The 24,294-nt window shown below is 43.6% G+C and overlaps 1 protein-coding gene across 1 annotated transcript; it reads right to left on the reverse strand.

Moving 5' to 3' along the window:
• Positions 1–1,938: 1,938 nt before the first annotated feature.
• Positions 1,939–23,940, reverse strand: LOC111968860 (C-C chemokine receptor type 6-like). Its single transcript, XM_023994779.2, has 4 exons — positions 23,719–23,940; positions 4,062–4,404; positions 3,532–3,942; positions 1,939–3,412 (listed from the first exon to the last, which is right to left on the reverse strand). The coding sequence occupies exons 2-4, from the start codon at positions 4,392–4,394 to the stop codon at positions 3,032–3,034; spliced, it is 1,125 nt and encodes a 374-aa protein (XP_023850547.1). The 5' UTR covers positions 4,395–4,404; positions 23,719–23,940; the 3' UTR covers positions 1,939–3,031.
• Between the last annotated feature and the right edge of the window lie 354 nt (positions 23,941–24,294).

A 24,294-nucleotide genomic window follows, 5' to 3' on the forward strand; every position in this document is an offset into this window, starting at 1 on the left:
GAAGGCGTATGAAGTGGATACAGATCCATAAATATAATGCAATTGAATAGGCGATGCCTTTCACAGCGACCCATTTCAGAATTTTCACTTCTTGTTTGGAAGTTTGCCTGCCATATGAGTTCTGTTTTACTCACAGATATAATTCAAACAGTTTTAGAAACTTCAGAGTGTTTTCTATCCAATAGTAATAATAATATGCATATCATATGATCTAGGACAGAGTACAAGGCCGTTTAATTTGGGCACAAATTCATCCAAAAGTGAAAATGTCGCCCCCTATACCTAAGAAGTTAAGAACAAATTATTGTCGTCAGTGAGGATGGTGTAGCTACAGATCCTGAGAAAAGTGAAGGCCATTGCAGGCGTGACGGAAGTTGACCTGATGGAAGACGGAAGTGACATCCCCTCTCAGAATAAACTAAGGTTGTTCCCCTGGATGGTGGTGTATTACCAACAGTTAATTGAAGGATGCTTGACCCTCGCAAAGCTTCACTTTTGCATGACAACTGGGCACAAGGCTCCACGCTGCAAGATGAAGAAGAGACGCTCACCTGTCAAGAAGTTGACGGCAACTGACTGGACAACAGAGTGCAAGCAGGTCTTCCTCCAGCTAAAGCAAGCCTTGCTGGACAAGGTCTTGTTGGCCCACCCCAACTTCGACAAACCCTTCCTACTCTCTGGAGGCATCCAGCAATGGTCTAGATGCTGTGCTATAGCCTTCGCAAGCAAGTCACTCATGATAGCCAGTTTCATCATAGCGCTTGATGGTTTTTGCAACTGCACTTGAAGAAACTTAAGTTCTTGAACTTTTCCACATTGACTGACCTTTGTCTTAAAGTAATGATGGACTGTCGTTTCTCTTTGCTTATTTGAGCTATTCTTGCCATGAAATGAACTTTTGCCAAATAGGGCTATCTTCTGTATACCCCCCTACCTTGTCACAACACAACTGATTGGCTCAAACGCATTAAGAAGGAAAGAAATTCCACAAATGAACTTTTAACAAGGCACACCTGTTAATTGAAATGCATTCCAGGTGACTACCTCATGAAGCTGGTTGAGAGAATGCCAAGAGTGTGAAAAGCTGTCATCAAGGCAAAGGGTGGCTACTTTGAAGAATCTTAATGTAAAATATATTTTGATTTGTTTAACACTTTTTTGGTTACTACATGATTCCATATGTGTTATTTTATAGTTTTGATGTCTTCACTATTATTCAACAATGTAGAAAATAGTAAAAATAAAGAAAAACCCTTGAATGAGTAGATGTGTCCAAACTTTTGACTGGTACTGTACATCCTGACAAAAACAAAGCTTAAAGCTTGTGAGCAGAGATGGGTTGCCAAGCTGGCACCGTATGAGTTTGACATCAAGTACTGTACATCCCTGGTCCCAAAAATATGACTTGTTTCAGAAAACTAGGTGCATGTTGCACATCACTACTTCACAAGAGAGGCATTTGAACGTAAACTTTAAAATAAAATTGAAATCCGTTTTTTGGCAGAAATGCCTTCTGGAACGTGATCTTTCATGTGCCTTAATAACGAACTTGTATGCCATCTGTAAATACGAATACAATTGTTAAATTATGAGCCTAGTTGGTTTATCCACGGAAAAAGACAGGGACCTTCCCACTAGCCATGATTGTCTGAGATAATAGATGGGCTAGACATGCCGAGAGATGAGTTCGGATTGGTCTGCCATGTGGCATGAGCTGGTCAGTATGTGTAGGTAATCCTTTCTAACGCAGCTTTTTTGAAAGATATCACGTAGTAGAACTGCAAAAGTGTTGTTCTCCACTTTCTGGAGGACCGAGTTTTGAAATCAGTGGAATGCTGGTGGAATTAGAGTATGKTAGCTAAGGAGATGGAGAAAATTCTGGTGTTTGATTGCAAATATGCAGAGCGAGTTGAAAAGAAAACACACAGAAGGCTGATGTAATCCGGAGACAAGTGTTTTATACATCTGCAACCATGGCATCCGTGACAGAGGGAGAAGCGTCCATCCATGTATACAGGTAAGATAGTCTAGCTAACTACATTTTCAGATATTATACATTTCTAATTTTGTCTAAGTCATTTTAATTTCAAGTTAAAGCATACTGTTACCTAGCTAGCTAATGTTGGTGGGCTGGCTCTCTAGCTAACGTTACATGTATGATCTGTGTAGTAATATTATATGCATCTCAGAGCCATTTGCATTGCAAGTTATAGTCTAATGTTAGCTAGCTAGCTAGCTAGCTACCTAATGTTAGCTAGCTAGCTACCTCCCAGATTTGTTTTTGTATTTATTATGGATCCCCATTAGCTGCTGCCAAAGCAGTAGCTACTCTTCCTGGGGTCCTGCAAAATTAAGGCAGTTTATACAATTTTAAAAACATTACAATACATTCACAGATTTCACAACACACTGTGTGCCCTCAGGCCCCTACTCCACCACTACCACATATCTACAGTACTAAATCCATGTGTATGTATAGTGCATATGTTATCGTGTGTGTGTGTGTCATGCATGTAACGTTTTGAGTTGGGATTATGGTTCATTGTTTAGCTAGCTAGCTAGCTAGCTAGCTACATGTCTAAACAAAAGACTCCATTATGCAAGTAACCATTTCACTACACCTTCTGTATCCTGTGTATGTGAGAAATTAACAGATTTTATTTGATATACTGTAGTATGTATTTACCAGAGATGGTAACGTGAAGAACAACATGACCTGCACCAAAGTCAAAATAGGATATAACGTTAGGCCAACAAGACAGTGTCCAAGTTCTAGAATTCTCTGGTAGAATGCCCGGCTTTTATTTACGCACATTCACAACCGTAAGCTATCTTCTGTAATTTCTGTAATTAGAGTAGCGAGGAGCATTCATTTGGAGTAATACAGCAAATACTATAGGTAAATCATTTAGATACAGTAGCAAACAAATACTCACACTGTACACAGAATACAAGTCACTACTTGATTTCCTGACTAACCATGCTATCATCACCCATAGTAATTGGAGGTCATCTCTACCTACTCCCATCTTCACATGGTAAACGACGAGCCGTTCTTGTTGGATTTGTTGGATCCGTCGGTGGACTTGTGTGCTGGGATATAGAGGTCAGAGGTCATGCGTGAGGAGCGTCCAGATGGGTAGATGTACTTCCTGCCCATGCACCACAGGTCCTCCAGGATCTTCCTGAAGTGGCTCCTGAACTTGACACCGATGAAGGCATACAGGATGGGGTTGAGGCAGCAGTGGAGGTAGGCCAGGCTCCTGGTGATGGTGAGGGTGGTGAGGATGATGGTCTCTACCTCACACTCCCTCTGATGGAACAGCGCTACCGTGTGGTAGAGTAGCACCACGTTGTAGGGCAGGTGGCACACGATGAAGACCACCACCACGGCTAGGACCACACGAACCGCCTGAAGAGAAGATGAGATAAACTTAATTGACCCAATAAGAAACATTGACTTGGACACAAATATATTCTTAGAATTAAACATTCCAATTCTATGACTGGAATTTTGGTGGATACTTAAACCTTGTGTCTCTGGGTGCTTTGGGCCTTCAGTAGGGTCCATAGGATCCTGGCATAGCAGAGGACCATGACCAGGAGGGGCAGGAAGAACCCCATGGCCACCTGCAGGCTAGGCACCAGCACCTTCATCAACCGGGCGGTCCTGTTACTTTGGAACTGCGCCTGGCACACGGTTATAGTCCCTTCCAGCAAGATGGTCTCCTCAACCAGCTCATTGTAGATGACTGTGGGGATGGACAGGGCTATGGCCAGAGCCCAGATGGCTGTACAGATTAGGCGGCTATAGATCAGGTTCTGGGACCGGAGGCCAAAGGAGCGCCTGGCCTGGACAATGGAGATGTAGCGGTCTCCACTGATGCAGGCCAGCAGGAGCATGCCACTGTACAGGTTGATGCTGTAGGCTCCTTGCAAAGCCTTATAAATTTAAATAAAATGAAGAAAAACATTGTTGTCCATGCAATGTGGAAAGGAACAAATMTTGAACTTTAGAACCTGTATTGGGAACTTCATTAGGAACTGTGAGAACTCCTTACCTTGCAGGCCACTGAGCCCATGCTCCAGTCATGCTGCTCATTGTAAATTATGAGAGGTAGGGCCACGATGAAGAGCAGGTCTGCCACCGCCACGTTCAGAAGGTACACGTCCGTCATGGTCTTGGCTTTCTTGTAGAAGGCATATGTGACTATCACCAATGCATTGCCACAGAAACCGAATGCACAGATGAAGGAATGGAAGTAGGTCTGTATGACTATCTCCATATCATGGTTGGGATTCAGGTTACAGATATATTCGTTATCATCTGGATAATCATTAGTGTCGTTTTCTGTGTTGTCATAATCATATGCATCTGTGCGCGTCTCATTCATGTTTTATCACCTGTGGAGAAGACATATTTTGCTGTAGAAAATAGTAGTCTTCTATAATGATTTAGTCATTAAATGACTCTTTAATGTTGTACAATCAAGTCCATGACAAAAAAAGAAGAGATAAACATCACAGTATTTGTGAACTATCTTAAGCCTGTAGCTACAATGTGACATTTCTTATTTTACACATACTGTAGAGCGCTGCAACTTGGACTCAGGGATAGATGTAACATAGTAAATGTAAATCTGTCTCCCTCCATTTAGTATGATATGTTACGTTTCGTATGGTATGTATTCATTTGTGGATGTCCATCATCCATTTTGTATAATATGTTGCAAATTGCAATTTGTACATTATGTTACGAATTTGCAATATATACACTACCAATCAAAAGTTTTAGAACACCTACTCATTCAAGGGTTTTTCTTTATTTTGACTATTTTKTACATTGTAGAATAATAGTGAAGATATCACAACTATGAAATAACACATATGGAATCATATAATAACCAAAAAAACACATTCAGTACACAACACTATGCTCATCATGTTTTAGCAGGATCAGATGGTGACAGGTGTCCCAGCCGGGTCAGACAGCCATGGAAGACCAGTCTTCGGAGGTGAATTTTGAAGTATATTATAACAATCAGTGAATGGATACAAAGTTCCATCTTGAGTTGATGGGTAGACTACAGTCTGGGATCTGGGAATAATGGTCATTTCAATTATTGAACCATTGATTCCATTCTTGGATAAAATAATGTATAAATGTACACCAGGATCAGATGGTGACAGGGGTCTCAGCAGGGTCAGGGAAGCAGGGAAGACCCGTCTGTGATGGCTTTGAGGTTAACTTTTGCAGATGCAACACTTTATTCTCTCTGTGCAGCAAACACTGGACAAGCCAGGAGCTTCAAAGATTGAAACTATTTTAAAACAGTCTGACAAACCTCTAAAGTTGATTTCCAAACTGTATCAAGGGTTGACAGAGGCTTTTACCGATGACACTATACTATACTATATGCCAGTGAAACTGAACATCATGCACTCAGATATGTAATTCCTCTACTGGAGGTATAAAACACAAAAGGGGATATATTTCAATGTTATTGCATATGTTATGCTATGGTGAATGCTGAGCGAATTCTGGCAAAGAGTATGTTATTTTATCTTAGCATGTCTACAGATTCTCCCTTCTTCCTGTTTTTGTTTGCTTGGAAATATTGATACTGGAGACTGTTATCAGAAGAATCTGTGTAACCAAGCATTAATAGCGGCTATGAAATGCATTGCCATTAATTGGAATGTTGGAATGTCAAAATGGATGGCAGAAATGTAAAGTTATGTGTCACTAGATTTGATTTATTACAAGATTAAGGGTATGCTGTGCAAATTTCATAAGGTCTGGATGCCTTATATGGAATGCTGTATGTGGACACCTGCTCGTCGAACATCTCCAAAATCATGGGCATTAATATGGAGTTGGACCCCCCTTTGCTGCTATAACAGCCTCCACTCTTTTTGGAAGGATTTCCACTAGATGTTGGAACATTGCTGCGGGGACTTGCTTCCATTCACTCATAAGAACATTAGTGAGGTCGGGCACTGACGTTGAGTGATTAGTCCTGGATTTCAGTCGGCGTTCCAATTCATCCCAAAGGTGCTCGATGGGGTTGAGGTTAGGGCTCTGTGCAGGCCAGTCAAGTTCTTCCACACTAATCTCAACAAACAATTTCTGTATGGACCTCGTTTTGTGCACGGGGGCATTGTCATGCTTCAATCTATAGCTAGAGGACTCCTGATATCTCCAGGAGTGATAACTATAATTGTTTTGTCTCTTTATCTGTTGTTGTCTAGTACTGTCTTTTTGTTAGCTAGGGCCATCTACTTTAACTGCTGCCTGTCTTCCCAGTGGCCTACTTGCTGTGTGAACTGCTGACTGTGCATAATTTGCCGATAGTTATTGACACATCAACCAGGATTGGGGGGTGGGGGCAATTAGCAATTAGTACAGGGAAGTGTGCTCTCCATCTCTGCTAGACTATTAGCAATTAGAGTTAGTTCTTCAGTCTCCCCTAGTTTCTCAGCAACATCTGTAAGTGTCGGTCATGTCAGTGGCGGTTTTGTCTTAAAACTAAGACRGTGGCCGAAACAATGACGGTTCGAGTTATTCTGCAGAGTTGTTCGAGGAAAGAAAGAGAGGAAGGCTCCACAACATTCTCTCACTTGAGTATTTTAGCTAGTTATTTACAGATTATCAAATTTGGCTCTTTTGTAAGTTTGTCAACTATGTATATGTGTTTTCTATACCTTTGCACCTCTCCCTGTAGGCTTTACACAAGCTCCCCACCCCTTGGCTGCAATCCTTTTAATTTAGTGTACCCTGCGCGCACAACACGTGGAATTCCGAGTCTCAGGCAGCATTTGGAACTGCCGATCTGTGGTCAAGAACGCCGAGTTCATCTCAGCCTATGCTGCTCTTCAGTCCCTTAACTTTTTGGCCCTGACAGAGACATGGATCACCCCAGAGAACACTGCTTCTCCAGCTACTCTTTCTTCTTCTGACTATGTTTTCTCTCATAGTCCAAGAGCATCTGGTCGTCAGTGGTGGCACAGTTCTACTAATTTCTCCTTAGTGGAGATTTTCTCCCTCTTTCACCTGTCCATCTCTTCATTTGAATTCCATGCTGTCACTGTCACTTGTCCACTCAAGCTTAACATTATTGTCACCTATTGCCCACCAGGTGCCCTTAGAGAGTTCCTCAATGAGCTAGACACCTTGATAAGCTCATTTCCTGACAATAGCTCACCGCTCTTTGTGCTTGGCGACTTCAACCTCCTGACGTCTGCCTTCAATTTCTTTCTTTCCAACTCTCTCTTTACCCTCCTTTCCTCTTTTGACCTAACCCTTTCGTAATCCCTTCCAAATCACAAGGCAAGCAATACGCTTGACCTCATCTTTACTAGAGGCTGCTCGACTACTAATCTCCCTGCAACCCCCCTCCAGGTCTCTGATCACTACTTTGTTTCCTTTTCTGTCTCCCTTTCCTCCAACCCTAACCACTCAGCCCCTACCCAGATGGTCATGRGCCTTTGCAATCTTCACTCTCTCTCTCCCACTACTCTCTACTCTTCTATCATCTCTCCCTTCTGCTACATCCTTCTCCCTCCTGTCTCCTGATTCTGCCTCTTCGACCCGACTCTCCTACCTTCCCTTTCCGCATCCTATAACTCGCAATGTCCCCTTTCCTCCCGGGCTGGCTCGGGCCTCCTGCTCCGTGGCTGAGTGACTCATTGCGAGCTTACAGAACAGAGCTGCAGGCAGCTGAGTGAAAATGGAGGAAACTAAACTTCCGGAGAACCTACCATCCTTTCAATCCCTCTTCTCTATCTTCTCTTCCTCTGTTTACGCTGCTAAAGCCACTTTCTACCACACTAAATTTCAAGCTTCTGCCTCTAACCCTAGGAAACTCTTTTCCACCTTCTCCTCCCTCCTTATTCCTCCACCTACTCCCCCTCCCTCCTACCTCTCTGTGAACGACTTTGTCCACCACTGGGAAAAAAAAGGTTGACTACAAGACCATGGTGCTTACCTCGCTCCAGCAGGTATATTTCACTGGTCATCCCCAAAGCCAACACTTCCTTTGGCCGCCTTTCCTTCAAGTTCTCTGCTGCCAATGACTGGAACGAATTGCAAAAATTACTGAAGCTGGAGACTTATCTCTCCCTCTCTAACTTTAAGCATCAGCTGTCAGAGCAGCTTACCGATCACTGTACCTGTACACAGCCAATCTGTAAATAGCCCACCCAACTACCTCATCCCCATATTGTTACTTATCCTCTTGCTCTTTTGCACCCCAGTATCTCTACTTGCACATCATCAGCTGCACATCTATCACTCCAGTGTTAATGCTAAATTGTAATTATTTCGCCTCTATGGCCTATTTATTGCCTTACCTCACTACTCTTCTACGTTTGCACACACTGTACATAGATTTTTCTATTGTGTTATTGACTGTACGTTTGTTTATGTGTATCTCTGTGTTGTTGTTTTTGTCGCACTGCTTTGCTTTATCTTGGCCAGGTCGCAGTTGTAAATTAGAACTTGTTCTCAACTGGCCTACCTCGTTAAATAAAGGTGAAATAAAAATAAATAAATAAAAAACTCTATCCGACGCTTGGCATTGCATATGGTGATCTTAGGCCTGTGTGCGACTGCTTGGCCATGGAAACCCATTTCATGAAGCTCCCGACGAACAATTCTTGTGCTGAAGTTGCTTCCAGATGCAGTTTGGAACTCAGTAGTGAGTGTTGCAACTGAGGACAGATGATTTCTACGCGCTGCACGCTTCCACACTCGGCAGTCCCGTTCTGTGAGCTTGTGTGGCCTACCACTTTGCGGCTAAGCCGTTGTTGCTTCTACACGTTTCCACTTTACAATAACAGCACTTACAGTTGACAGAGGCAGCTCTAGCAGGGCAGAAATTTGACAAACTGACTTATTGGAAAGGGTGCATCCTATGCCAGTGCCACGTTGAAAATCAATGAGCTTGTCAATAAGAACATTTTACTGCAGTGTTRGTCTATGGCGATTGCATGGCTGTGTGCTCGATTAGGCCTATGATATGAATTAGTGCCCTACGTAATTATTGGGACAGTGAACCATTTTTTCTTATATTGGCTCTCTACTCCAAACGTTTGAAATCAAACAATGACTATGAAGTTACAGGGCAGACTCTCAGCTTTCATTTAAAGGTATATTTATTGATATCGGGTGAACCGTTTAGAAATTACAGCACTTTTTGTACATGCTGTAGTCCCCCATTTTAGGGGAGCAAAAGTACAGGGACAAATTCACTTGTGTGTGTTTTAAAGTAAACTCAGCAAAAAAGAAACATCCTTTCACTGTCAACTGTGTTTATTTTCAGCAAATTTAACATGTGTAAATATTTGTATGAACATAACTAGATTCAACAACTGAGACATAAACTGAACAAMTTCCACAGACATGTGACAAACAGAAATGGAATAATGTGTCCCTGAACAAAAGGGGGGTCAAAATCGAAAGTAACAGTCAGTATCTGGTGTAGCCACCAGCTGCATTAAGTACTGCAGTGCATCTCCTCCTCATGGACTGCACCAGATTTGCCAGTTCTTGCTTTGAGATGTTACCCCACTCTTCCACCAAGGCACCTACAAGTTCCCGGACATTTCTGGGGGGGAATGGCCCTAGCCCTCACCCTCCTATCCAACAGGTCCCAGACGTGCTCAATGGGATTGAGATCCTGGCTCTTCGCTGGCCATGGCAGAACACTGACATTCCTGTCTTGCAGGAAATAACACACAGAACAAGCAGTATGCTGGTGGCATTGTCATGCTGGAGGGTCATGTCAGGATGAGCCTGCAGGAAGGGTACCACATGAGGGAGCGTTGAGATTGAATCTAGAATCGGCTTCCTATTTCGCAACAAAGCATCCTTCACTCATGCTGTCAAACATACCCTCGTAAAACTGATTATCCTACCGATCCTTGACTTCGGCGATGTCATTTACAAAATAGCCTCCAACACTCTACTCGGCAAATTGGATGTAGTCTATCACAGTGCCATCCGTTTTGTCACCAAAGCCCCATATACTACCTACCACTGCGACCTGTATGCTCTCGTTGGCTGGCCCTCACTTCATATTCGTCGCCAAACCCACTGGCTCCAGGTCATCTATAAATCTTTGCTATGTAAAGCCCCACCTTATCTCGGCTCACTGGTCACCATAGCAACACCCACACGTAGCACGCGCTCCAGCAGGTATATTTCACTGGTCACCCCCAAAGCCAACTCCTCCTTTGGCCGTCATTCCCTACAGTTCTCTGCTGCCAATGACTGGAACGAAGTGCAAAAATCACAGAAGCTGGAGACTCATATCTCCCTCACTAACTTTAAGAATCAGCTGTCAGAGCAGCTTACCGATCATTGCACCTGTACATAGTCCATCTGTAAATAGCCCACCCAACTATCTCATCCCCATATTGTTTTCTCCTTTGCACCCCAGTATCTCTACTTGCACATTCATCTTCTGCACATCTATCACTCCAGTGTATAATTGCTAAATTGTAATTATTTCACCACTATGGCCTATTTATTGCCTTACCTCCCTAATCTTACTACATTTGCACACACTTTATATATACTTTTCTATTGTGTTATTGACTGTACGTTTGTTTATCCCATGTGTAACTCTGTGTTGTTTGTGTTGCACTGCTTTGCTCTCTCTTGGCCAGGTCGCTGGCCTACCTGGTTAAATAAAGGTGAAAAAATGTTCTTGCCTGCAATGACAATAAGCTCAGTCTGATGATGCTGTGACACACCGCCCCAGACCATGACGGACCCTCCACCTCTAAATCGATCCTGCTCCAGAGTACAGGCCTTGGTGTAACGCTCATTCCTTCAACGATAAACGTGTATCCAACCATGACCCCTGGTGAGACAAAACCGCGACTCGTCAGTGAAGAGCAGTTTTTGCCAGTCCTGTCTCGTCCAGCAACAGTGTTTTTTTACCTTTATTTAACTAGGCAAGTCCGTTAAGAACTTATTTTCAATGACGTCCTAGGAACAGTGGGTTAACTGCCTTGTTCAAGGGCAGAACGACAGCAACACCTTGTCAGCTCGGGGATTCAATCTTGCAATCTTTCGGTTACTAGCCCAACGCTCTAACCCCTAGGCTACCTGCCACCCCTATGGGTTTGTGCCCGTAGGTGATGTTGTTGCCGGTGATGTCTGGTGAGGACCTGCCTTACAACAGGCCTACAAGCCCTCAGTTCAGCCTCTCTCAGCCTATTGCGGACAGTCTGAGCACTGATGGATTGTGTGTTCCTGGTGTAACTCAGGCAGTTGTTGTTGCCATCCTTTACCTGTCCTGCAGGTGTGATTTTCGGCTGTACCGATCCTATGCAGGTGTTGTTACACGTGGTCTGCCACTGCGAGGACGATCAGCTGTCCGTCCTGTCTCCCTGTAGCGCTGTCTTATGCGCCTCACAGTATGGACATTGCAATATATTTCCCTGGCCACATCTGCAGTCCTCATGCCTCCTTGCAGCATACCTAAGGCACATTTACGCAGATGCGCAGGGACCCTGGGCATCTTTCTTTGTGTTTTTCAGAGTCAGTAGAAAGGCCTCTTTAGTGTCCTAAGTTTTCATAACTGTGACCTTAATTGCCTACCGTCTGTAAGCTGTTAGTGTCTTAACGACCGTTCCACAGGTGCATGTTCATTAATTGTTTATGTGTCATTGAACAAGCATGGGAAACAGTGTTTAAACCCTTTACAATGAAGATCTGTGAAGTTATTTGGATTTTAACGAATTATGTTTGAAAGACAAGGTCCTGAAAAAGGGATGTTTATTTTTTTGCTGAGTATAGCAAAAGGTTAAGTATTTGGTCCCACATCCATAGCGCACAATCACTACATCAAGCTTGTGAATCTACAAATTTGTTTGATGTATTTGCTGCTTGTTTCAGATTAATTTGTGCCCAATAGAAATGAATGGTAAATAATGTATTGTGTCCTTTTGGAGTCACTTTTATTGTAAATAAGAATATAATATGTTCTAAACACTTGTACATGAATGCGAATGCTAACATGATTATGTATAATCCTGAATGGATCATGAATGATGATGAGTGAGAAAGTTACAGACTCACAAATATCATACTCCCAAGACATGCTAACCTCTCACCATTACAATAACATGGGAGGTTAGCATTTTTGGGGAGGTCTGATAGTTGTGTGTCTATAACTTTCTCACTCATCATTATTCACAATTCATTCAGGATTATCCATAATCATGGTAGCATCCACATTCATSTAGAAGTGTTTAGAAACATATTCTATTCTTATTTACAATAAAAGTGAACCCAAAAGGGTAAAATGACATTGTGTAGAAATACAGGAAATGAGCTTTAGATCCCTCAAACATTCTGAGGGAGGACCCCCAGACCTCCTGACAGGTTATGCTCTCCCCCCTCCACTTCTAAAATCAGATTTGTGCCACTGGTTGTGGCTAATGTTAGCTAGGTGGCAAACTTTAGCTAGGCTAGCTGTTCAGGTTAGGGTTAGGAGTTAGGATTAGGGTTTAAGGGGTTAAGTAAAATGGTGCAGGAGAGGATGGCAGACGTTTTACGTGCCCCGAGCCGATTGTGTTGTTTTGTTCATTTACTTGTGTTTTTAACTTATTTTTTAACTTATTTTGTACCTAATGTTGCCGCTACCGTCTCTTATGACCGAAAATAACTTAGAGACATCAGGACTGCGATTACTCACCATGGACTAGCAGAATCCTCTTTTTCCTTCCACGACTCTGACGAGCCCGACGCGAAGGATACACTGCTTCCTCGGGAACAGGCCCCGATCCCCGTGATCTGCGTGAAGAGGAGGCGGAGAAAGAGGGGGCGAAGGTCGGGCTGCCTTCTGAGAATTCGTAGGCGATCGAATAAAGCCCCACTTCCCTCCATTCTGCTAGCAAACGTGCAACGTGTACCGGCAGGACATTAAAAACTATAACATCTTATGCTTCACGGAGTCCTGGTTGAACGACGACAACATCAACATACAGCTGGCTGGTTATACGATCTACCCGCAGGATAGAACAGCGGCGTCTGTTAAGATAAGGGGCGGCGGTCTATGTATTTTTGTAAACAACAGCTGGTGCACGACATCTAAGGAAGTCTCGAGCTATTGCTCGCCTGAGGTAGAGTATCTCATGATAAACTGTAGACCACACTACCTACCGAGAGAGTTTATCTATTCTTTGTAGCTGTTTACATACCACCACAGTCAGAAGCTGAAACTAAGACAGCATTGAATGAGCTGTATTCCGCCATAAGCAAACAAGAAAACGTTCACCCAGAGGCGGCGCTCCAAGTAGCCGGGGACTTTAATGCAGGGAAACTTCAATCCGCTTTATCAAATTTCGATCAGCATGTTAAATGTGCAACCAGAGGAAAAATAACTCTGGACCACCTATACTCCACACACAGAGACGCATACAAAGCTCTCCCTCACCGTCCATTTGGRATATCTGACCATAATTCTATCCTCCTGATTTCTGCTTACAAGTTAAAATTAAAGAAGGAAGCACCAGTGACTAGATCAATAAAAACGTGGTCAGAGGAAGCAGATGCTAAGCTACAGGACTGTTTCGCTAGCACAGAGTGGAATATGTTCCGGGATTCCTCCGATGGCATTGAGGAGTACACCACATCAGTCATTGGCTTCATCAATAAGTGCATTGGGAAGGAAATGGGAAATGTGGATGGGTTATCCCGCATGCACGCATATTCTGCTGTGGTAGCCCGACCTAGGGGGTCCGATCTAGGGGGGGAGATGTGTGGCAAAGAAGGGGGTRGAGTGATAAATGGCAGATATGTGAGAGCAGAACTAATAAACGGACTCTGCCCGATCACTAAAATGGCCACCCCGATCAGAACTACAGATCACAAAATGGCCGACTGCCAAAACTACAAGTCCCAGAAGCAAGGGGAACCCTCAGAAGGTGGAGCCGACACACAGATAAAGGGTCAAGAAAAACCAGGAAGAGGAAGAGAGGGCTGGAAGGATCTATGAACCGTAGAGAAAGAGACAATAGATATTGGCTGGATTTACCGTGTATGAGCTGGATTGTTTTGGACTTACCTGTTGGCGTTTGGACCTGGACCCACCGAGAACCCGATTCGTGTACCGAACCCTGCTATCCTTGACCTTGCCTACGACTTGGGTGGACCAGGACGGAGAAACAAACACACAGGTACTGTCCTGTTCGAAAGAACTCTCATTCTGGGTTAATTTGTTTCCCACTTAATTTGTGACAAACGCTCATAACCTTGAAGAGGTTTGCCACAGTACATACCCCAACCAGAAGCCATTGTAACGATTTTCGTCGTCGGATGAAGAGTAGTCGGACCAAAGCACAGCGTGGTAAGTGTTCATGTTAATTTTATTTAAACAGAACACTAAACAAAATAACAAAGAGAATGAATGAAAACGAAACAGTCCTGTAAGGTGCAGCAACACAAAACAGAAAACAACTACCCACAAAACACAGGTGGAAAAYGGCTACCTAAGTATGGTTCTCAATCAGAGACAAAGATAGACAGCTGCCTCTGATTGAACACCACACCCGGCCAAACACACAGAAAAGAAAACATAGAACACAAAACATAGAATGCCCACCCCAACTCACGCCCCAACCAAGGGCGTGACAGCCATGGATTACAGGCAACACCCGCACTGAGCTAAAGGCTAGAGCTGCCGTTTTCAAGGAGCGGGACTCTAACCCGGAAGCTTATAAAAAATCCCGCTACGCCCTCCGATGAACCATCAAACAGAAAAAGCGTCAATACAGGGCTAAGATCGAATCGTACTACACCGGCTCTGATGCTCGTCGGATGTGGCAAGGTTTCCAAACCATTACAGACTACAAAGGGAAGCACAGCCAAGAGCTGCCCAGTGACACGAGCCTACCAGACGAGCTACACTACTTCTATGCTCGCTTCGAGGCAAGTAACACTGAAACATGCATGAGAGCACCAGCTATTCCGGAAGACTGTGTGATAACGCTCTCTGCAGCCAATGTGAGTAAGACCTTTAAACAGGTCAACATTCACAAGGCCACAGGGCCAGATGGATTACCAGGACATGTACAGCGAGCATGCGCTGACCAACTGGCAAGTGTCTTCACTGACATTTTCAACCTCACCCTGTCCGAGTCCGTAATACTAACATGTTTAAAGCAGACCACCATAGTCTTCTTGGGCACAGGGACAAAGGTAACCTGCCTAAACGACTACCGACCCGTAGCACTCACGTCTGTAGCCATGAAGTGCCTTGAAAGGCTGGTCATGGCTCACATCAACACCATCACCCCAGAAACCCTAGACCCACACCAATTTGCATATCACCCTAACAGATCCACAGATGATGCAGTCTCCAATGCACTCCACACTGCCCTTTCCCACCTGGACAAAAGGAACATCTATGTGAGAATGCTACTCATTGACCACAGCTCAGCGTTCAACACCATAGTGCCCTCAAAGCTCATCAGTAAGCTAAGGTCCCTGGGACTAAACACCTCCCTCTGCAACTGGATCCTGGACTTCCTGATGGGGCCGCCCCCAAGTGATAAGGGTAGGTAACAACACATCCGCCACGCTGATCCTCAACACAGGGGACCCTCGGGTGCGTGCTCAGTCCCCTCCTGTACTCCCTGTTCACTCATGACTGCATGGCCAGGCACGACTCCAACCCATCTTTAAATTTGCCGATGACACAACTGTGGTAGGCCTGATCACCGACAACGACAAGAAAGCCTATAGAGAGGAGGACAGGGGCTGTAGTGGAGTAGGTTGAGAGCTTCAAGTTCCTTGGTGTCCACATCACCAACAAGGTAACATGGTCCAAGCACACCAAGACAGTCGTGAAGAGGGCACAACAAAACCTATTCCCCCTCAGGAGTGAAATGATTTGGCATGGGTCCTCAGATCCTCAATAGGTTCTACAGCTGCACCATTGAGAGCCTCCTGACTGGTTGCGTCACTGCTTGGTATGGCAACTGTTCGGTCTCCGACCGCAAGGCACTACAGAGGGTAGTGCGAACGGCCCAGTACATCACTGGGGCCAAGCTTCCTGCCATCCAGGACCTCTATACCAGGCAGTGTCAGAGGAAGGCCCTAAAAATTGTCAAAGACTCCAGCAACCCTGGTCATAGACTGTTCTCTCTGCTGCCGCATGGGAAGCGTCAGCGGGGCGCCAAGTCTAGGTCCAAGAGGCTTCTAAACAGCTTCTACACCCAAGCCATAAGACTCCTGAACATCTAATCTAATGGCTTCCCAGACTATTTACAGTGCCCCCCCTCACCCCCTCACACTCCTCTTTACACCACTGCTACTCTCTGTTGTCATCTATGCATAGTCACGTTAATAACTCTACCTACATTGACTCTGTATCGGTACCCCCCTGTATATAGTCTCGCTATTGTTATTTCACTACTGCTCTTTATTCCTTGTTACTTTTATCTCTTATTCTTATCTGTATTTTTTAAATTGCATTGTTGGTTAGGGGCTCGTAAGTAAGCGTTTCATTGTAAGGTCTACTACACCTGTTGTATTCGGCGCATGTGACTTATAACATTTGATTTGAAGATAAGGGGAAAGGTTAGCTAACATGCTAAGTAGCTAAAATGTAGTAAGTAGTTGCAAAGTTGCTAAAAGGCCAAAGTTGTCCGTGATGTGATTTGAACATGCAACCGTTGATTTCCTAAATTCATCTTAGAACCATAGGTTCCTATGGGTTTAACGAAAAACTTAGCCTTAAGATGCGTTTGGGAAATCGGGCCTGGATCTTTCAGATCCAGGGCTGGAGTTGGGCATTTTTTTGTAAATTTCATTTTACACAACAAAAAAAACTGACGTTTTCGTCTTTTGAGCATCTAGTCATGAAATCTATGCAGCCTACTCAATCACTTTTTATAGCTACTGTTTACAGGCCTCCTGGGCCAGATACAGCGTTCCTCACTGAGTTCCCTGAATTCCAATCGGACCTTGTAGTCATAGCAGAACATTTTCACATTTTTGGTGACTTTAATATTCACATGGAAAAGTCCACAGACCCACTCCAAAAGGCTTTCGGAGCCATCATCGACTCAGTGGGGTTTTGGTCCCCAACAATGTCTCGGACCTACTCACTGCCACAGTCTACTCTGGACCTAGATTGTCCATTTGGAAAAATGTGTGGATCTTAATGTTTTCCTCATAATCCTGGACTATCGGACCATCATTTTATTACGTTTGCAATCGCAACAAATAATCTGCTCAGACCCCAACCAAGGAGCATCAAAAGTCGTGCTAATAAATTCTCAACAACCCCAAAGATTTCTTGATGCCCTTCCAGACTCCCTCTTCCTACCCAAGGATGTCAGAGTCTTCCGACTAGCTTGGAAAAGACAGTACCGCTGCAGTATCGAAGAGCCCTCACTGCTGCTCGATCATCCTATTTTTCCAACTTAATTGAGGAAAATACGATCATCCGAAATCAATCCAAAGCTACTAAAAAGCAGCAATTCCCCAAGAGAGGATGCTTTCACTTCAGCTGTAATAAATTTCATGAAACTTCTTTGAGGAAAAGATCATGATCATTAGAAAGCAAAATTACAGACTCCTCTTTAAATCTGCATATTCCTCCAAAGCTCAGTTGTCCTGAGTCTGCACAACTCTGCCAGGACCTAGGATCACGGGAGACACTCAAGTGTTTTAGTACTATACTCTCTGACACAATTATGAAAATAATCATGGCCTCTAAACCTTCAAGCTGCATTATGGACCCTATTCCAACTAAACTACGGAAAGAGCTGCTTCCTGTGCTTGGCCGCACCTATGTTGAACATAATAAACGTCTCTCTATCCACAGGATGTGACCAAACTCACTAAAAGTGGCAGTAATAAAGCCTCTCTTGAAAAAGCCAAACCTTGACCCAGAAAATATAAAAAACTATCGGACTATATCGAATCTCCATTCCTCTCAAAAAAAAAATGAAAAAAGCTGTTGCGCAGCAAACTCACTGCCTTCTCTAGACAAACAAGTATACGAAATGCCTTCAGTCTGGTTTTAGACCCCATCATAGCACTGAGACTACACTTGTGAAGGTGGTAAATTACTTTAATTGGCGTCAAGACCGAGGCTCTGCATCTGTCCTCGTGCTCCCTAGACATTAGTGCTGCTTTTGATACCATCGATCAACCACATTCTTTTGGAGAGATTGGAAACCCAAATTGGTCTACACGGACAAGTTCTGGCCTGGTTTAGATCTTATCTGTCGGAAAGATATCAGTTTGTCTCTGTGAATGGTTTGTCCTCTGTCAAATCAACTGTAAATCTAGGTGTTCCTCAAGGTTCCGTTTTAGGACCACTATTGTTTTCACTATATATTTTACCTCTTGGGGATGTCATTCGAAAAATAATGTTAACTTTCACTGCTATGCGGATGACACACAGCTGTACATTTCAATGAAACATGGTGAAGCCCCAAAATTGCCCTCGCTGGAAGCCTGTGTTTCAGACATAAGGAAGTGGATGGCTGCAAACGTTCTACTTTTAAACTCGGACAAAACAGATATGCTTGTTCTAGGTCCCAAGAAACAAAGCTATCTTCTGTTGAATCTGACAATTAATCTTGATGGTTGTACAGTCGTCTCAAATAAAACTGTGAAGGACCTCGGCGTTACTCTAGACCCTGATCTCTCTTTTGACGAACATATCAAGACTGTTTCAAGGACAGCTTTTTTCCATTTACGTAACATTGCAAAAATCAGATATTTTCTGTCCAAAAATGATGTAGAAAAATGTATCCATGCTTTTGTTACTTCTAGGTTAGACTACTGCAATGCTCTACTTTCCGGCTACCTGGATAAAGCACTAAATAAACTTCAGTTAGTGCTAAATACGGCTGCTAGAATCCTGACTAGAACCAAAGAATTTGATCATATTACTCCAGTGCTAGCCTCCCTACACTGGCTTCCTTTTAAGGCATGGGCTGATTTCAAGGTTTTACTGCTAACCGACAAAGCATTACATGGGCTTGCTCCTACCTATCTTTACGATTTGGTCCTGCCGTACATACCTACACGTACGCTATGGTCATAAGACGCAGGCCTCCTAATTGTCCCTAGAAGCAAACAGCCTAAGCAAACAGCTGGAGGCAGGGCTTTCTCCTATAGAGCTACATTTTTATGGAATGGTCTGCCTACCCATGTGAGAGACGCAGACTCGGTCTCAACCTTTAAGTCTTTATTGAAGACTCATCTCTTCAGTAGGTCCTATGATTGAGTGTAGTCTGGCCCAGGAGTGTGATGAACGAAAAGGCACTGGAGCAACGCAGCCCTTGCTGTCTCTGCCTGGCCGGTTCCCCTCTCTCCACTGGGATTCTGTGCCTCTAACCCTATTACAGGGGCTGAGTCACTGGCCTACTGGTGCTCTTCCATGCCGTCCCTAGGAGGGGTGCGTCACTTGAGTGGGTCTTCCTGTCCCGTCACTGACGGGTCTTCCTGTCTGGGTTGGCGCCCCCCCTTGGGTTGTGCCGAGGCAGAGATCTTAGTGGGCTATACTCGGCCTTGTCTCAGGATGGTAAGTTGGTGGTTGAAGATATCCCTCTAGTGGTGTGGGGACTGTGCTTTGGCAAAGTGGGTGGGGTTATATCCTGCCTGTTTGACCCTGTCCGGGGGTATCATCGGATGGGGCCACAGTGTCTCCTGACCCCTCCTGTCTCAGCCTCCAGTATTTATGCTGCAGTAGTTTGTGTCGGGGGGCTAGGGTCAGTCTGTTATATTTGGAGTATTTCTCCTGTCTTATCCGGTGTGCTGTGTGAAAGTATGCTCTCTCTAATTCTCTCTCTTTCTCTTTCTTTCTTGATCTCTCTCGGAGGACCTGAGCCCTAGTACCATGCCTCAGGACTACCTGGCATGATGACTCCTTGTTGTCCCCAGTCCACCTCGCCGTGCTGCTGCTCCAGTTTCAACTGTTCTGCCTGTGGCTATGGAACCCTGACCTGTTCACTGTGATTACTATTATTTGACCATGCTGGTTATTTATGAACATTTGAACATCTTGGCCATGTTCTGTTATAATATCCACCCGGCACAGCCAGAAGAGGACTGGCCACCCCTCATAGCCTGGTTTCTCTCTAGGTTTCTTCCTAGGTTTTGGCCTTTCTAGGGAGTTTGTCCTAGCCACCGTGCTTCTACACCTGCCTTGCTTGCTGTTCGGGGTTTTTTGGCTGGGTTTCTGTACAGCACTTTGATATATCAGCTGATGTAAGAAGGGCTTTATAAATCAATTTGATTTGATAAGAGATACTCAGACACATTGTACAGGGCATGTGACTAAAACGGGTCAAAGTGGTGCTAGTGAAGCCTGCTGGTCATAATCAAAGATAAGCACATTGAGATCCAGCTCACAGACTGTTATCAGGAGTCAACACTAATAGTACTATGGTTTCACTTCTGTTTGATAAGAATTATTAAAATTACTGAAAAGAGTTCAAGAGTGTAAAACATTGAACTACACCATATTACACAGTTGAAGTCGGATGTGTACATACACTTAGGTTGGAGTCATTAAAACTCATTTTTCAACCACTCCACAAATTTCTTGTTAACAAACTCTAGTTTTGGCAAGTCGATTAGGACATCTACTTTGTGCATGACACAAGTAATGTTTCCAACAATTGTTTACAAACAACTTTTCACTTATAATTCACAATATCACAGTTCCAGTGGGTCATTCCAGGAAATGATGTCATCACTTTAGAAACTTCTGATTCTAAAGCTTCTAATTGACATAATTTTAGTCAATTGGAGGTGTACCTGTGGATGTATTTCAAGGCCTACCTTTCATCTCAGTGCCTCTTTGCTTGACATCATGGGAAAAACAAAAGAAATCAGCCAAGACCTCAGAAAAAGAAATTTGCCCTCCACACGTCTGGTTCATCCCTTGAAGGCAATTTCCAAATGCCTGAAGGTACCACGTTCATCTGTACAAACAATAGTACGCAAGTATAAACACCATGGCACCACTCAGCCGTCATACCGCTCAGGAAGGAGACGCGTTCTGTCTCCTAGAGATGAACGTACTTTGGTGTGAAAAGTGCAAATCAATCCCCGAACAACAGCAAAGGACCTTGTGAAGATGCTGGAGGAAACGGGCACAAAAGTATCTATATCCACAGTAAAATGAGTCCTATATCGACATAACCTGAAAGGCCGCTCKGCAAGGAAGAAGCCACTGCTCCAAAACCGCCATAAAAAAGCCAGACTACGGTTTGCAACTGCTCATGGGGACAAAGATCATACTTTTTGGAGAAATGTCCTCTGGTCTGATGAAACAAAAATATAATTGTTTGGCCATAATGATCATCGTTATGTTTGGGAAAAAGGGGGAGGTTGCAAGCTGAAGTACACCATCCCAACCGTGAAGCATTGGGGTGGCAGCATCATGTTGTGGGGGTGCTTTGCTAAAGGAGGGACTGGTGCACTTCACAAAATAGATGGCATCATGAGGTAGGAAAATTATGTGGATATATTGAAGCAACATCTCAAGACATTAGTCAGGAAGTTAAAGCTTGGTCACAAATGGGTCTTCTAAATGGACAATGACCCCAAGAATACTTCCAGTTGTGGCAAAAATGGCTTAAGGACAATAAAGTCAAGGTATTGGAGTGGCCATCACAAAGCCCTGACCTCAATCCTATAGAAAATGTGAGGGCAGAACTGAAAAAGCGTGTGCGAACAAGGAGGRCTACAAACCTGACTCAGTTACACCAGCTCTGTCAGGAGAAATGGGRCAAAATTCACCCAACTTATTGTGGGAAGCTTGTGGAAGGGTACCCGAAACGTTTGACCCAAGTTAAACAATTTAAAGGCAATGCTACCAAATACTAATTCTGTATGTAAACTTCTGACCCACTGGGAATGTGATGAAAGAACTAAAAGCTGAAATAAATAAGTCTCTCTACTCTCTTTAACATTCTTAAAATAAAGTGGTGATCCTAACTGACCTAAGACAGAGAATTTTACTCGGATTAAATGTCAGGAATTGTGAAAAACTGASTGTAAATGTATTTGGCTAAGGTGTATGTAAACTTCCGACTTCAACTGTGTGTACAGTGGGGTCTGAAATGATTGACACCTTTGATAAAGAAGAGCAAAAATGTATAAAATATATAATTCAAATACTGAGCTATATTGTGCGCCAAAAATGTTTGGTAAATTTATATTTTTTTATACTAATTGTTTGCTCAGAGAGAGGGAGAGATTTTCTTGAACATGTAATAGTTATTTCACACATGCAGCTCACAAAAAAATATATGGCAATTTCTGCTCTACTCAATTACAGCCAAACTAATTGCAACATTACAGCTAAAATGTGGAAGTGGCAAGTGGAAGGGGGAAAGTAAGAAACGTGTCTGTCGGTCCTGCATTAAAGACCAAAAATGTCCTAAGAAAATTGTGATGAATAAAAAAGTATATATGGGGGATTGGAAATGATGCAGACAATTACATTGATGGAATCTACAATCTATCTGCACTATTAAAGCTGATCTACCCCTAAAAAAACAACAAAGGTAGGGGTCAAAATTGACACCCCTGTTTTCAATACCTTTCAATACTTCAACAATAACGGCACTGAGCCTTTCAACTAAAATGTTTTATGAATTGGAGAACACATTGGGCCGGTTCTTTTATTTCTTTATTTAAAAAAAAAACAATTTTTCTCCCCAATTTCGTGGTATCCAATTGTCTCATCGCTGCAACTCCGTACGGACTCGGGAGAGGCAAAGGTCGAGAGCCGTGCGTCTTCCGAAACACAACCCAACCAAGCCGCACTGCTTCTTGACACAATGCCCACTTAACCCGGAAGCCAGCATCACCAATGTGTCGGCGGAAACATTGTGACCGTGTCAGCGTGCACTGCGCCCGGCCCACCACAGGAGTTTCTAGTGTGCGATGGGACAAGGACATCCCTGCCGGCCAAACCCTCCTCTAACCTGGAAGACGCTGGGCAAATAGTGCATCGCCCCATGGGTCTCCCGGTCGCGGTCAGCTGCGACAGGGCCTAGACTTGAAGCCAGAATCTCTAGTGGCACTGGGACGGATTCTTAGACCATTGCTCCATACAGAATCCGTTCAGATCCTTGATACCCTTCATCTGCGCTTCAGGACTGCCCTCTTCAATTCAAACCATAGGTTTTCAATGGGTTTCAAGTCTGGAGACTGAGATGGCCATTGCAAAATGTAGAATTTTGTGGCCAATTAACCATTTCTTTGTGGAGTTTGATGTGCATGGCCAAAGAGCTCTATTTTCATGTCATCTAACCTAAGTACCGGAAATYATTTGATATTGAGATAAAAACGGCTGCATTAGACCTTTAAAGTTTGTTAGATCGTATCAGACCACAAGTCCAAGACCCCTATGATGACACACCAAATGTGTTTGATGGATCCTTTTTGTCTTCTTCTAATGCCTCTTAAGGGGAAAGTGATCCAAAAGTAACGGAAAGTAATCTGATCACCTTACTGAGTTTGGGTAATCCAAAAATGACGTTACTGATTACAATTTTGAACAGCTAACTACATAGTAACTGTAGCGGACTACATTTAGAAAATAACCTACTCAACCCTGCTTGAGTTTTGACGTGTCACATTCATTGCCGGACATTTTTATTTTCAGTTGAAACTGAGAACTAGATTATTTCAAATACATTTCGTAAATTATCAGTACATACCTGTAGAAAAGTCCTTGAGAACAAGTGGCCGGGATACAAAACAATTGATGAAGTACTTTCTGGTCAGGTTCTCTCCAAAATAAAGTCGTCCAAATCAATCAGGCAAAGGCTGGTCAATCCTGTAAACTACGATGCCTAGAAATATGAGCTTGAGTTGAGAGTACTKCTGTTATAGTAACTACAACAACAGGCTACCTGACTCTCTTGGCAGACTGAAGTTACTGTTTGTTTGTGTGGTGGGGAGGTGGACACAGAGGTTCAGTGTGGTTGGTTGTGTATTTACTGGGAGGTGGAAGCACCACAGCTAACAGCTTCTGCATAGCTTATCTGATCGTTGCTTATCTCATCTCTCCTCTTTTGGTCTTGTCTCCTGCACATCTAAATCCCACCTGTGTTCAAAGATACAAACAGGCTTTTATGTAACACAATGCTCTGAAATGAAAAACACAGTACACAGTATGGCATCCCTGGGACATTCCCAGCTTCATYTTAACATCTAACTTTTACAGTTTGAGCACACAACAAGCACTGGTCATGTTTAAAATTAGATGAATTGACATTCATGCGAACATGGAC

Source organism: Salvelinus sp. IW2-2015, linkage group LG9, assembly GCF_002910315.2.
Source record: "Salvelinus sp. IW2-2015 linkage group LG9, ASM291031v2, whole genome shotgun sequence".
In the NCBI taxonomy this organism is placed as follows: Eukaryota; Metazoa; Chordata; class Actinopteri; order Salmoniformes; family Salmonidae; genus Salvelinus; species Salvelinus sp. IW2-2015.